Raw genomic sequence first — 16,462 nt, forward strand, 5'->3', positions numbered from 1 at the left:
TAGTATTATCATTTTTATTGACCCAGTCTACTTGTGTGCAGATAATATTTCTCCAATTATTTAAATCTGTCTTTCTTTGTATAAAGAGTCTTTTGTAGTTGTATTCATGTAGTTCCTGTGTATATCTTGGCAGGTAATTTTCCAAATATCTTCTGTTTTTTTAATAGTTATTTTAGATGGAATTTCTTTTCCTGCTGGTTTTTGTTGATAGCATACAGAAATACTGATGATTCATATGGATTTTATTTCACATGCTACTACTTTAATGAAGTTGATAAATTATTTGATTTAATTTTTTAGTTGAATTTGTAGTGCTTTCTTTGTTATCATCATCCGTAAAAAGCAATAATTTAGTTACCTCTTTATATATGCTTATTCCCTCAATTTCTTTTTCTTATTTTATTGCTATAAACAGCATTTTTATACTTTATCAAATAGTAATGGTTTTAATGGATATCCTTGCTTTACTTTGGTCTTACTGGAAGAGCTTCTGCTTTTTACCCATTCCAGATAATGCTGGTTCTTGATTTTAGATAAATATTACATTAGATAAATATTTAGGTCATATTTAGAAAAGTTCCATTTATGTTGTTGGTTTTTTTAAAAGCAGGAATGGATGTTGTATTTGGTCAAATCAATCACATGATTTTTGTCATTCTTGTTATTAATATGGTTAGTTATGTTTTTAATTTTCCTAATAATGATCCAACCCTGCATTCTTGATATAAATTAAACCTGTTTTAAGAGCATATTCTTTATGCTATGCTGCTATAATCCTCTTATTAACATCTTAAAAAATTTTTACACCAATATTCATTATAGATATTAGTCCATAGTTTTCTTTTTCTTTTTTGAGTCTCCCTGGTTTACATATCAAGACTATATTTGTATCATGGAACGAATTTGGTAGGATCCATTCTTTTCCTATTTTAAAAAATAATTTATGTAATGTTGGAATTAATTATTTTTTAATGTGTATTAGACTGTGCCTGTAAATCCCTCCTGTCTTGGGTGTATTTTCTTTAGGAGTTCATTTATGGTTTGTTCAATTTCTTTTTATAAGATTGAGTTATTTAAGTCTTTCATTTCTTGTTCTGTTGCTCTAGATATTTTATTTCTTTAAACATGTATTTATTTCACTTAGATGGTGTAATGAGAATGGGAATTTGAAGATCTTCCCTGCCCCTTAATAGACCTAGGGAGGAGTTCGAAGACCTCCCCTGCTTTGAAAGTAAACTCTGCCCCCTGATAGGCTAAATGTAATCACATGGAGCCTGTGATGGAGGGAATTTGCTGAAGGGTGGAGCAGAGCCCACAGGAAGCTTCCCTGCTGTGAAGATAAACTCTATCCCCTCATAGGCTAAATACAGTCCCATTCAGCCTGTGATGGGATGAGTTTGCTGAAGGGAAGCAGAGCCCACAGGAAGCTGGTAGTCAGAGCCAGCCAGTTAGGGGGAGAGAAAGGACACTCAGATGAGGAGATGTCATCATTGGTACAATGATGGATTCGGCTTACTGGTTTTGGGATTCAGTTTTCTGGTGTCTGAATAAATGCTTCACTTCTATCCTCTATCTGGAGAGTTTGGTATATTTTGTGATCAAACACCATGCGATACTTATAGTCATGGTCTTGATCATGATTGTGGGTGCTATAAATATTTTTTTTAATGCTTTATTAACTTCTGATTTACATCATTCGTTTCTGCCAGATTTTGAATTACAAATTTTCTCCCTGTTTTTCCCCTACCCACCGCCCCAAAATAGCAGTCCCACAGGATATCCCCTCCTCCAATCTGCTCTCTCCCATATTTTCTCCCATACCCCTTTCGACTTTTCCAGTGGATCTCTATGCCTCAGTGCCTGTATATCTCATTTCCCAATTACATGTAAGATGGTGTTAATAATAGTACACACACACACACACACACACACACACACATATATATATTTGAATATTTAATTTTAAAACTTTGAATTCCAGATTCATTCCCTTCCTTCCTTGTCACCCACCCTTACTGGGAAAATAAGCAGTTCAGTATAGGTTGTACATGTGTGGCTAATGCAAAACAATAACATAGTAGATATATTGTAAAAGACTGACTATATTTCCCTCCCTCCTATCCCATCTCCCACTTGTTCTATTCTCTACTTTGATCCCGTCCCTTTTCAAAAGTGGGTGCTTCCAACTTCCCTCCCCCCCCAGCCTGCCCTCCCTTCCATCATCCCCCCTCTCATCCCCTTCCCCCCCTACTCTCCTGGAGGGTGAGATACCCTATTTAGTGTGTATTTCACTCCCTCCTCAAGCCAAATTCAATGGGAATAAGATTGACCATTCCCTTTTGCCTTCCTATTCTTCCCCTCCATTGTAACCATTTTCCCTTGCCTCTTCTGTATGAGATAGTTTACCCCAATCTGTCCCTCCCCATCTCCTCTCATTATATTCCTCTTTCACCTCTTAATTTCACCTTTTAAGTATCATCCCTTCCTGTTAAATTGGTCCTGTGCCCTCTATGTATTCATATGCCCATATACCCTCATATATAGACATATATATATTTCTAATCCCTTCAACTACTGAGAAAAGTTTCATCAGTTACAATTATTGTTTTTCCATGTAGGAATGTTAATAGTTCAACTTCGATAACTTCCTTATGATTTCTTTTCCCTGTTTACCTTCTCATGCTTCTCTTGCTTCTTGGGGTGCTATAAATATTGCATTGGTGCTATAGATGGTCAATTCTATTGGCATATAATTGGGTGAAATTGTTACTGACATTTCTTTTAATTCTTCATTGGTTGTAGATTGACCTTTTAAAGTTATTGATATGGGTAATTTGATTTCCTTCTTTCTTTTTAAAGTCAGGTTAGCTAATAGTTTGTGGGATTTTTTCTTTTGGCTTTCAATTATATTAACTTCCTTTTGGATTTTTCAGATTGCTATTTTGAGTTTTAATTGGGAGTTTTTAATTGGTTGATTTTTTTTCTGGTGTTTTTTTTTCCTTTCAGTTGTATGCCTAATTTATTGATTGGCCTTTTTCTGTTATTGATGAAAGTGTTTAGATTTGTTAAATTTCTCCTAAGGACTACTTTGGCTAAACTCCAAAATATTGATATAGTATTATATTATTTTTATTATCTTCAATGAAATTATTGTTTCTATGATTTATTCTTATACCCACTTATTTTTTAGACTTAGGTATATAGTCTCTAAAAATATTTAAATCATATGTTCGGTGGCTATTTATTGAATATCCTTTTTATTGTATTGTGGTAACTTAAAGATGCATTTAATATATCTGCTTTTCTGTATTTGTTTGGTTTTTATGCCCTTATTCATGGTAAATGTACAACTGAGAAAATGGATGTTTCTTTTTCGTCCTCATTCATAGGGATAACATAGCTTTTCTAAAATTCTAGATAGGTCTTTCACTTTTTAAAAAAAGTTGTCTACCTCTTAGAGGAGTAGATTGTGTTCCCCACAATTATGTTTTAACTGTTTCTGTAACTCATTTAACTTTTTCTTTTAGTGTTTAGATACGTGCTATTTGTTGCATATATGTTCAGTATTGATACTATTTCATTGTCTTTGGTACTTTTTTGCAAAATGTAGTTTCCCTGTTCACTTTTAATTAAATCTATTTTTTGTCATGGCTTTGTTTGAGATATTGATTACTGCACCTACTTTTTTTTTTTATCTTTGTCTGAAGCATAATAGACTGTTTCAACTCCTTATTTTAAATCTGTCTGAGTATTTGTTTCAAGTTTGTTTCTTATAAAGAGCATATTGTTAGATTCTGGCTTCTTATCCATTCTACTATCTTCTTCCATGTTCTGGGTAAGTTCATCCCATTCAATGTGCATCGTTATGATTAGTAATTGTGTATTTCCCTCCATTCTGTTTTCCTATGCTTTGCCTTCTCTTTGTTTCCTCCTCCTTCTTATAAAGAAGAACATGGTGGTTAAAGATGAGTGAGCTGGAGATCGAATCCCGGGCTCAGACACTTAGCACCCACCCAGAAACACCTGGTCGTGTAACCTTGAGCAAGTTACTTAACCCCAATTGCTTAGGGGCGGCCAGGTGGCTCAGCAAGTAAGAGCGCCGGCTCCAGTGTCGGGATGACCTGGATCAAATCTGGGCTCAGATACTCAGCACCTCACCCAGAAATAACTGGCCGTGTAACCTTGAGCAAGTTACTTAACCCTGATTGTTTTAATAAAAAAAAAAAAAAGATGAGTGAGCTCAGTACTAGTGTTCTAGCTTTGGTATAACAGTAACAATAATAATAATAGCTAGAATTTATATAGCACTTTAAAGTTTACAAAGTGCTTTGCAAATGTTATCAATTTTATCCTCACAACAATCCTGGTGCAATTATTTCCCCATTTTATGAGTTAGAAAAGTGATGCAAACAGAAATTGTAACTTATACAAAGTCATATAGGTTGTAAGTGTCTTAGTTGGAATTTGAGCTCAGGTCTTCTAACTCCAATTTATATTTGCTATCTAACTGCCTTTAATCTGACTCTGTTCTGCCCCTCTTCTTTTTCCATCAATCAGAGGTTCATTTTCTTTCCTTTTCTTTGAAACTCACTTTCCTTAGAGTTAGTCTATCTTCCTCTTCCCTACCCTTGCCCTTTTCTTTCTCTATTGAGCAATATGTATTTCTGTATACAACTATGTGTGTCTTTTCTTCCCTCCTTTGACTAGTTGAGATGAAAACAAAGTGTTGTCACCCACTCCCCCTACCTCTTCCTCCTTTTTTGCATAGAATCTACTTGTATACCTTAACTACAAGATAATTTTCCCTATCCTTCCTCTTCCCCCAGTGTATTCCTCTTACTTTCCTTTTCCATTCTTCTTTTAAGATCATCAAAACATAATAGAAGTACTCCTGGGCTCTGTCTAATTAGACTTTTTCTGTCATATTTAATAATGATAGAATTCTGAGGAGATATCTGTATGCTCTCCCCATATTAGAATGTAAGCTGTTTATCTGTGTTTAGTCCCTTTTGATTGTTTGATCCTGTTTACCTTTTTAAGTTTCTCTTGACTCTGTTTGTATTTCATAGTTTCTACTCAGGTCTTTTCATAAAGAATGCTTGGGAATCCTCTTAGAGGTTCATTTTTTCCTCCTGTAGGATTATATTCAGTTTTTGGTTATAAGTCTATATTCTTTGCTGTATGAAATAGTGTATTTCAAACTCTCCCTTCCTAAATCTCCCCACTGCTAAATCTTGTTTGATCCTGAATGTAGCTCCTTAGTGTTTAAATTCTTTCTCTCTGACTACTTGCAGCATTTTTTTCTTTCACTAGGAAGCTCTTGATTTTTAATATAATATTTATCAGTCTTCATTTTAGGGTTTTGGTTTTTTTTAGGAGGGAGAGAAGCTGAGCGTATGTCCCAAAACAAGAAGCATTTATGTAATATTCTTGGTAGTCACTGAGATGAGGGGTCACTCATCAAAGTCCAGCTTCATTGGCAGTCTGAAGAGAGGTTTGTTGTTCTTAGGCCACCTCCACAGCTGACTTTTTCCTGGATCTTTGTCTCTGGGTCTTTGCCTTTCACTGGCTGGCCCACATTCATAGACTGCACTCTCTCCTTCCTTTGCTCTTGTTGAGCCCTTCTCCAAAGTGCAACTCAAACACCATCTTCTGCATGAAGTCTTTCCTTATCCTTCCCAGATTTCCAGAACTTGGAGCAAGTGTGGTTTTCCAACACACCGGATGAAATACCTCTTGGGATGTGGGAAGGATCTGGCTCCTGCACTCTCCCCTCCCTCCCCACCCCAGATTTGTTTGGAGGAGGACCTTGGGAATTTCAAGGGGTCCCAATGATTTTTGGCTTGCTATTTTCCCCTCAGCATCCCTGCAACATTCTCCCCCAGGAAAATATTAGCTGGCAGCAACATCTTCATTGAGAGCCAGAGGCCAACTATACTTGTGGCTCTGCAGAAAACCCAGCAAAGAATTCTGTTATGCCTGTGAGGAATCTTTTAGGGACCCCACGAATGGGAGAAGACACTTCTGGTGATCATTATCTAGTTAAAAATGTTCTTTGGTTTTCTCAGCTATAAAATGAGGATACTAACAGCACCTACCTCATGAGATTGAATCAGTGAAAAGTAATATTTGCAAAGTGCTTAGCACAGCACCTGACACATAGTAGGGGCTATATAAATGTTATTCCCTCCCTCTATCTTTACTTTCTTCCCTAAATGCCTGCTTATTGTTCTTCCCATAGTAATCTTCATTTCCTGACACCGTGCCTATCCCCTGGCTTTTTCTCATAGTATTCTCCCTCCTTACTGCTGCCTCCTGCCTTCCCTAACTTTCTTCAAGATTCAGTTCTAATCCCATAGTTCTACAGGAGGCCTTTCTTGATCTTCCCACCCCATTATAGTACCTTTCTACTGAGATGATTTTCCATGTACACTACCAGTAGTCATTTGTATGATTTTATTCCCTAAGGGAACGTGAGCTTACTGCTATCATGATTGTTTCATTTCTTAGACTTGTGATTTGCTTTCTTGCACATTGCTTGATATATTAATCAGTTGCTTAATCAATACTTGTTGGTTGATCAGTTGAAGAAACAGGAGAAGAGAAAAATATGGACTTAGAGAATGTTGTCTTTGTGGGAAAGAGAAAGGGCTGCTATTTGTTTTTAATTAAGTTGACAATTAGGGAATTTCCACTGCTGACACAATAACCCTCAGCTTTTGCTCGGTTATCCCAAGGTTGCCTATGGGGATTGCCTGGGACCATCTTTTGAGACAGCTTTTGCTGTCACATTGTCTCCCCCAAGGCTCCTTAGGCAGACTAATGCCCTCAAGCCTTGCATGTTTGGGATGTTAAATAATGATGTATTTTGATGGTATGAGCTCAGTTCTTTAGAGCAAGATCTGTTTTTGCCTTTCTTTGTACCCTCTCTGTTTAACACAGTGCCTTGCACAGAGTGATTACTAAACAAATGGTTATTGATTGATAAACCTTTAGTCCCTAAAATAATTCAGATGTCACCTCATATAAAGAGATAGACTTTTGCCAGGGGTCATTCCTAGTCATGGTGTTTATTGTGGCCATTTTGATGATATTGCTGATTTCCTATTTACAGTACTAAGAAGAGAGGACTAACCCACAAGCCTGGGAGTTTAGGATGTCAAACAGAACTCATTATCTTTCTCCCTACCCCATACCCTTTTCCTAATTTTCCCTTCCTGTCAGATTTCACCAAAATCCTCCCACTCATCCAGACTCACAATCTTGTGGTCATCCTGAGTGCCTCACCCTTCCCATCTCCATCCCTATGCCAGCTCTTCCTTTTCTGTCATCTTCCCAACACCTTTCACATAAGTGCCTTTCTCTCCTATGACTCTTTTACCGACCGATGAGTCCCTCAGCCTCTCACACCTAGCCTCTTGCAGCAACCTTCTGTAATGAGAATGGGAATTTGAAGATCTTCCCTGCCCCTTAATAGACATAGGGGGGAGTTTGAAGACCTCCCCTGCTTTGAAAGTAAACTCTGCCCCCTAATAGGCTGAATGTAGTCACATGGAGCCTGTGGTGGGAGGAGTTCCTGAAGAGCCCACAGGAAGCTGGTAGTCAGCTAACCAGAGGGTAGGAGAGAGAGGAGGACCAAAAGCAATGAGTCAGATAGACTTGTGAGTAGCTATTGATCTTGTATTGGTTTGTGGGAAGGATGAAGGATGCTGTGGCTCTCAGCGTTATTATGGCTTCGTAATGTCTTTGGTCCTGTGATAGAATCAGCTTACTGGTTTTGGGATTTGGTTTTCTGGTGTCTAAATGAATGTTTCAGTTCTATCCTCTATCTGGAGAGTTTGGTATATTTTGTGGTTGAACGTCATGCGATACTTATAGTCATGGTCTTTATTGTGATCATGGGTGCTGCAAATGTTGCATTCGCGCTACACCTCCTAACTAGTCTCCCAGGTTCTAGTTCTTTTACCATTTTAGTTTACCAGTTACTAATTGGTTTACCAGTGTCTCTAAAGCACAGGGCTGACCAGGTCATTCAGGATCAAATCCCTCTTCTCCTCAGGATCAAATATAAAATCCTCTGTTTGACATTGAAAACCCTTTGCATCCTGATCTTCTGCCTTCCATGTCTTCTTACTCTTTACTCCCCTCCACATAGTCTATGATCCAGTGATACTGCCTTCCTCTCTTTTTCTCAAACATCATTCTCATCCCTGCCCTCTTTCCCTAGTCCTTGGAATCCTTTCCTCCTTCACCTATGCCTCTCAGCTTAGGGTTTCCTTCAGGACTCAGCTCCAATCCTACCTTCTAGAAGACTTTTCTGCTTTTCCAAGTCTTTCCCTCAACCCTACTTCTAGTGCCTTTCCTCTGATTTTATTTCCCATTTAAATTGTATGTATCTTTATCTAGCTATTTTCTGGTATCTTGTATGTATCTTGTTTGCCTTTTGTCTCCTTCCTTAGAGAGTGAACTCTTTGAAGGCAGGTATCAAAATTTTACTTTTCTTTAGAGCTTAACAGAGAGTCTGGAACATGGTTAGTTTTTAATAAATGCTAATTTACTGATAGAAGAATCATTTATTAATCACCTACTATGTGCTAGTCACAGTGTTGAGCTTTACAAATATCTGTTTCATTTGATCAAAAGAATGCTTGGAACTAAATGCTATTATAATCTTCATATTACAGTTGAGGAAACTGAGGCAGAATGATGCCTGCATTTTTAGACATGGCTAATATGTGACTTTGTATTGCAGGACTATACTTATTTGATACAAGGGAGTAAGGAGAGAGAATTAAGTGGTACTGTAAGGGTAAGTATAGTGGAAAAAAAGAAAGAAAAGACCATCAATAAATTATTTAAAAGATATAAGAGAGACAAATAAAATTCAGAAGGGCACACAGAAAAGTGGAGGAATACTGCAACTACCATGTTAAATTTAAAATATGCAAAAAAACATTTGAAAGTCGTAGAGATTCAGATATGCAGTCCTCTTTTTCTATTCTGTGACACAGAGAAATGATCATGTCTGTTGATGTTTGTCAAATTCATAGTAATAAAAAGGAAGGGGCACTTAGCCACAGTCTGCATTCTACCCTTTTTTTCTATCTTTAGCTCACCATAAGGAATTATGAAAGGGACAGTTTCAGAAAAACCTGGGGGAAATTGTACGAACTGACATAGGGTGAAATGAACAGAACCAGGAGAAGAGTTTGTACAATGATAACTTTATAAAGCAAGGCGGCTTTTAAAGTCTTAAGAATACTTATCAGTGCAGTTACAGAGTACTCCTGGTGAAACCTACCGTCTTCAGAGATAATGGACTCCGTGTTCCGTAGAAGACACACATTTTTAGATGTGGCTCATGTGGGAATTTGTTTCACTTGAGTATCCATATCTACTCCAAGGGGTTTTCTTTTTCATTTCCTTTCCTTTTTTTCTTCCAGTTGGGAGATAGGATGTGGGAGGGAGAAAAAGGATAGCAACAGGGTCGTTACCCAAAAGAAAAAATGGGAAATAAAGAAAAAAGAGTTATGGAACATTAAAAAAACAGACAGGTGGAACAGCTTTGTAAATTACATGTTACATTTATTATATATTTAAAAGGAAAAGTAAGCTATACATAGAGATCCCCAGTCTCCTATGCAATCTTCTTTTTCTGTTCTCTTTTGTTTAGGGAAATTTTCTACTCCTTTATTTGGTGCTTTGTTAAGTTCAGAATTTAAAAAAAAAATTCATTTTTGTAAAAAGCAACAGAATCAGTTTTCCAGCCTATATTTTCTAACATAATGGGGAATCTAAAATTTTCCATTGAGCTGGTGAGGCTCCCCTTGCACCTTGGGCTTCCATTCCTGACTCTCCCCATCAGGACTGATGGGTTTCTTTCAGGTTTCTTGGACCCCCATCCCTGTTGTTTTTGTGTCCTTTCTTTCCTTCTCCCAAATTAGACCTCATCATCTTTGGACTTGCTTTAAGTTTCAAATAGACACTCTTTCCTCCCATTGCTATTTTTGATATAAGATCACAGACTCCTTTCTGTAAAAGATACTCTTTTGGGGGGGGGGGTGGCTAGGTGGTGCAATGAATAGAGCACCGGCCCAGGAGTAAGGAGGACCTGAGTTCAAATCCATCCTCAGACACTTGACACACTTACTAGTCATGTGACCTTGGGCAAGTCACTTAACTCCAACTGCCCTTACTCCCCCTCCAAAAAGCAAAAAGACACTCCTTGGGCTAACTACCTATTCTTGTCTTCTGAGACCAAGAAAAAATGGGGCTAAACCTTCTTCTGCGTGATAGCCCTTCTGATGCTCAAAGACCGTGATTATGCTCCCTACTCCCATCCCATCAGCCTCCCTCCTGTCTGCCCAGGCATCTCTTCTCCTGTTGTCTTCTGTTTGTTTTCCAGTTCTGTTACTATGTCACTTCCCTCCTAGACCATGTGCTTCTTAGCGTGGTCATCTCGGTGACTAACCTTGATTCTGCTCTTCATCCAGGTACTCCACCTCTCAGTATATTCCCCAGGACACCACCTCAGGACAGCTACGCTTCTTCCTTCCCTGTCCTGACAGCTTAGTGAATCAGTTCCACTCTGTGCCGTCCTCAGCCGTTCAATCCCTTGTTCCTTTGTTGTATCGCTGATTCCCAGTTTGTGAAACCTCACCTTGGATTACTGTCACATCCACCTCCTACACTCCTATTCACAAGCTGCTGACAGTCCTCTATACAACTGTTACATGATATCAGCTGGGCCTTCACTGCAGCATGTTAAACCTTTTACACCTCAATCTATTACCAGAGCCTGTTCTAAACCTTTTTAAAATCTCTTCTCAAGCTTCCCACATGTCTAGGTACCCTCTTCCCAAACCTATTAGCTAGGAACTTTGCCTCATACTTTCTTGAAAAACTTGAGTCCATTAGCTGAGAGTTCTCTCTTCTCTCCTCACCTCACATCACTCAAAACATCTCCTACTATTTCTTTACCCCTATTTCACATGAACCATCCCCTCTTGTCTTTTCTAGTGGATTTACCTCCACTATCAGCCCTGTTCTCTCTAATATTTATTCTCTTTTTATTTACTGGCTTCCTCCGTTCTCTCTACAGACATGCCCATATCACTGCCATTCCCCACCTTTAAACAAAACCTCCAGTTGATCCAGCCATTCCCTTCATCCATTCCCTCAAGTCCTTGAGAAAGCTATCTGTAGTAGCCATCTCCACTTCTCTCACTTGCTTCTTGTCCTGTACAAGCTGGCTTTTAACCTCATCATTTACTTCTCCAAAAGTTACCAGACTCTCCTCATTTACCGCCACATTACTCAATGATGTCTCTTAATTGCCAAATCTTATGGCCTTTTTCAGTCCTTTTCCTTATTGACCTCTCTGCAGCCGTTGATACTGTTGAGTCACTTATTTCAACTGGATATTTTGTCTCTAGGTTTTAGTAACCTTGTGCTCTCCTGCTTCTCCTGTCTGACTGCTCTGTCTTAATCTTCTTTGTTGCTTCTTTATTCAAGTTTTAGGCAGTAATGGGGTGTGCCCCAAGGCTCTGTCCTGGGACCTCTTCTCTTTTCCTTCTAGATTATCTCACTTCTTTCTTGATAATCTTGTCAGCCCGCAAGTATTCAGCTGTCCCCTGTGTATAGATGATGACCATGTCTCTATACCCAGCCCTAGCTACTCTCCTGAGCTCTACTTTTTTGTTATCTTTTGTGTAGGTCCTGTAGATATTTTAAGCTTAACACGTCTGGGATTTATTATCTCTTGCTCCTAAACCCACCTTCATTTTCCTAACTTTCTTTTTATTGTCAGGGGCACCGTGATCCTTCCATCCACTCCAGCCTCGTCACCTGCCTCAGCCTCTCTCGCTGACCATCTCTGATTCAGTCTTGCTTCTACCTTCACAGCTTCTCTTGTAGATTTTAATTTTATCACCAGTCACAGAGCTACCTACCACCCCCGGCTCATCATATCCCACCTGTACTACTTCATTAGTCTCCTCATTGGTCTCCTTGCTTCTCTCCCCGCCTGGTTCATTCTCTACTCAGCTGCCAAAGTGTTTTTTTAAATGTATATGCCTATCCACATGAGGCTCCATGTGACCTCCAAGATCAAGTATGAAGTCCTTTGGTTGGTTTTTGAAGCCTGCCACAGTCTGGCCCCTTCCTGCTTTCCTTGTCTCCTTATACTTCATTCTTCTCCACATTCCATGCCATCTAGCTCTGCTGGCTCCCTTGCTCTCTTCTGTCACTTCTGCCTCCTAGCTTCCATGGCTTTCTTCTACACTCAGCTCAGATGCCCCTTTCTGCAGAAGGTGCTTCCCAGGCTCTGCCACTTCTACTGCCTTCTCTCTGTCATTTCTTTCTTGGGCAGAGCTATTGGCCTGTTGTCTCTCCCATTAGAACATGAGCTCTTTAAAGACAGTGACTATGACTGTACCTTTCTTTGAATCCTCAGCATGGTGCCTGGCACTTGGTAAGCACTCAATCAATGCCTGGTTGATGAACTTTATATATTTCTCATGGTGCTTGCTGCAGTGTTCTGTACTTAGTGGGTGGATAGCCGTGGGTTTGTTACATTGAATTTCAAGAATGCCTTGGAATGGAAGACGTTCGTAAACAGCATATTGGACTGTAAGTAACGTCATATAGATGCTGAAGTTTGATTGTTTTAAAAATGAATGGGCAGCCAATCCACCCCACTGGGTCGTGTTTCTGTACAGTGTCATTTTCACTCTTAAAAAGTCTCTCTTTTTTTGTAGGTTCATGGGGGTGTGTGTACACCAAGGGCAGTTGCATGCACTTACAGAGGTAAGAGTCCAGTGAATGTGCTCCATCAAGTCTCTGCCTTTTAATCTTCAGCATGTTGTATGTAGAATATGAACAGTCTTGACATTATCCTGGCCATATGTTTACTGTGTATGTCTAATGCTGCTGCTGCAATCAATGTATTCTCAGATGAGAGGAGCTTAGAACTCAGAATTAATCCTCTCATTTTATAGAATAACAAAATGAGGCCCACAAGGAGAAGTTATCTAGCCGGGCTGCATTTCAAGCCAAGGCCTTCTGACTTTGAATCAAGTGTTCTTTCCATTATACCTCACTGTTGTCTCTGTGCTGTTTCTGTGACAAAGATGATACCTCCGAATGACTAAGTAGTGGAAAGGGTTCTGGCCTTGTAGTCAGGGGAGACTTGGGTTAAGATCTTGCTCTGTATAATCAGTAGCTATGTGACCATGTGCAAGTAAATTAACTTGACTTCTTGCTTCAGATCTCCCCTATTCCAGTCTAACCTCTGCTCCATTGCTGAAGTCATTTTTTAGAGCCTAGATCGGCTTGTTACCCCCTGTTCAGTGGGTTCTAGTGGTGCCCTGCTGTTTCCAAGATCACATACAACATTATCTATTTGTAATTCTTTTGTAATCTATTGAAAGTTCTTCACAGTCTGGCCTTTTCTTGCCTTTCTAGTCATTTTAGACACTGCTCCCCTGCAGGCTCTCTGTGGTCCAGTTACCCCAGCCTATTAGCTTTTCCTGACATGTGACCCTCCATCTCCCTTTCCTGGGCCTCTGTACTGGCTGTATCTGCCATGCCTTGATGCTTTTTCCCTTCTCACCTCTCTGTCTCTTGCTTTCCATGGCTCCCTGCAAGATTCAGCTCCAAGTCTGCCTTCTGCTTGAGGCCTTTTCTCTGCCTTCCCCATCCTCTTTTCTCAGGTACCACCACCTTTCCCTCTTGGGTTACTTTCCATCTACTCCGTATGTATCTTATGTGTACCTAGTTATTTACATGTTGTCTCCCTAATTAGTATGTGCTCTCCTTGAAGACAGGAACCTGTTTATGCTGTTCTTTTTAACTCCTTTGTATCCATAGCACTTAGCACAGTGCCTGACACCTACTTAATCAATACTTGCTGACTGACTGACTGACTGACTGACAGATAGCCTGATACTGTGTGGCTAGGAGTCACAGAATATTAGTCTCTGAAGAACTGAGAATGAAATCACCCAAATATCACCTGAAAGATGCATGATGGGCTTGAGAAGGCCACAATACCTTGCAAACAAGGAATCATGAAAGAGAATTGGCATAAAAGATGTCACCAGAGAAATGAGTGAAAAATCCTAATTCTGATATTGGCCATGCAGGGAAAGTGAAGAATAGTCAGTAGATAATCGGGATGCCCCATTGATGTTTTAAAAGAAAGTAGGTGAAGCCCTCAGCACATTGGATGGGCCTCATAGTGCATCCTTGTAGTATTAAAAGAAGGTGGGGAAGCCCCACCCTTCTGTGCCACCATCTGGGAGTCCATAGACGAGAATTTCCCAGGTGTCATAGATAGGTTATCATCTGAATCATTGGTCGGAATTTCCACATCAGGGTCATATTTTCACTTGAGTATTTTGGAGTTGATTAACAGCTGACATTTTTCTAAAGCATTTAAGGCATGCAAAGTGCTGTCTGGGTACTATCTCATTTGAGCTTTATAGAAATCCTGTGAGGAGGGGACTCTAGGGATTAATTCCATTTTATACAAGAGAGAATAAGGCTCAGTGAGGTTAAATGACTAGTCTATAGTTAGTCAATCAAGAAGCAATTATTATATGCTTATTGTGTGCTAGGCACTATTAAATGGGGAAATTGGGATGTAGTTTGAATTCCAGTCTTCCTAACTAGCACTTATCTACAAATCCATGCTGGTCCAGAGATATGGGAGGGATTGTTGTGAAATAGCTCAAAGAGTAGCCCCAAAGAGAGCTGCAGCTGCTTCTTCTGCAAACACACAGATTTTCTATTCAGGATGGCAGGGATGGAAATCCTCTACATTGGCAGTGTAAGAAGGTAAAAGAACTGCACCGGGCTTGAGTCAGTCTGCCAGCTTGTGGCTTCTGCATTGCCTTTTTACCAAGGCATCCACCATAGTGAAAGTTGATTCCCTGGGTAAAGTAACAAAACACATCAATTATTTGTAATGGACAACAGCCAACTGCAGATTCCAGTTTCCCAGATGTTATGTAATGTTCTCTGCTGCTGTTGTCTCCCCTGTTCTTGGGTAGTATCACCTTAGTTTTGTTTATTAAGTGTTGGAAGGAACTTCAAGATCATCTCGTTCAACCCCCTCATTTTACCAAGGACAAAACTATGGCCCATAAAGGTCAAGGGCACTTGCTAAGGGTACACAGTGAGTGCCCTTAATTCAAATCCAGAATATTTCCCAGTGTTCCACATTGGAGGGAATATCCACACTGGTGAGCTTTGACACTCACTGCCAAGTTGGAAAGAGGTTTCTTGAGAAGTACCCCAGATGTTTGTCCTTGGCCCTGGTTTTTTAAATGAACATTTTTAATTTTTAAATTAATTTTCAAAAAAATTAATAAGCATCTGCTCTCTTTAATCCTTTCTCTTCATCACTTCCAACCCCTGCCCTGAAAAAAAAAAATACCGGCAAAAAATAATGTGTCGCTACATTGGCCATGTCCTGACTGCTCTGCACATCATTTTTCTGTCAGGAGCATGCTTAATCATTGTTCTGTAATTTGGTGATCATTGTGTTAACCAGCATTTTTAAGTATTTTAAAATTGTTTTTCAGTATTGTTACAAATTGTTCTGGTTATGCTTACTTTACTCAGCAGTTCAAAGTGAGGTTCAAGTGATACCTAGTTCCATGATCCTTTCCATGTTTGTAAAGACTTCTTCTTATGCCCCCAGTTATTCAGATGTCTTCCCCCTCTTCTCCTTTTCTTTCCTAGTGTATCCTTTCTTTCTCTCCCTTTTGTTTCTCCTAGTAAGATCATCACAACACAACAAAAATCACTCATGGGCCCTTTTTTAGCTCATTCTATGACCCTTACTGACAACACTGTTTTGAAAGGAAACTTGTACCTATCACCACTACCCCCTGCCACATTAAAATGCAAATACTTCATCCTTATAAAGTCTTTTTTTATTACTTGTATTTACCCTTTTATGTCTTTATTCTTGTGTTTGTATTTTGAAGTTTCTACAAGCTCGGGCCTTTTCATCAGGAATGCTTAGAAGTTATCTGTTTCATCAAAGGTCTATTTCTACACACAGTTTTGCTGAGTAAATTACTCTTCGTTTTAAGTCTGTATCTTTTGCCTTTTGGAATTTTGCATTATGTGCTCTTCTCTATAGTGGTAGCTGCTAAATCCTGTGTAATCTTGACTGTGGATGTATTTGTGGATGGCAGTGAAGCAGCCAGTAGATTTAGATATGTGAGAGAATTGGAAGGATAGAGAGGATGATCTGCTGGAGAAGATGGGATAGAATGGGATCCCTTGTGCATATAGAGGGCTTGCCTGGCAAAGAGAAAGGCCACCTCTTCATGGGAGGCAGGGGTGCTGTTGGCAAAAGGCATCTGAGTAATGTGAGATTAGGAGAGGAGAAGAGGGAGCTCTCAGTGAATGGCCTCAGTTTTTTCAGTGAAATATGAGGAAAAGTTCT

The 16,462-nt window shown here is 39.4% G+C and overlaps 1 protein-coding gene across 1 annotated transcript in view; it reads left to right on the forward strand.

Moving 5' to 3' along the window:
- The window catches only part of LOC138165031 (dual specificity testis-specific protein kinase 2-like), a 147,326-nt gene that overhangs the window by 77,943 nt on the left and 52,921 nt on the right, over positions 1-16,462 (forward strand). The window contains exon 4 of the mRNA XM_069093103.1: positions 12,759-12,807. Coding sequence (XP_068949204.1) covers positions 12,759-12,807 — 49 coding nt within the window. The remainder of the gene's footprint in view (positions 1-12,758; positions 12,808-16,462) is intronic.

The sequence above is a fragment of the Petaurus breviceps genome, unplaced genomic scaffold (assembly GCF_028583685.1).
Source record: "Petaurus breviceps papuanus isolate PSGF00001 unplaced genomic scaffold, PetGlider_PUasm1.0 207, whole genome shotgun sequence".
Lineage (NCBI taxonomy): Eukaryota > Metazoa > Chordata > Mammalia > Diprotodontia > Petauridae > Petaurus > Petaurus breviceps.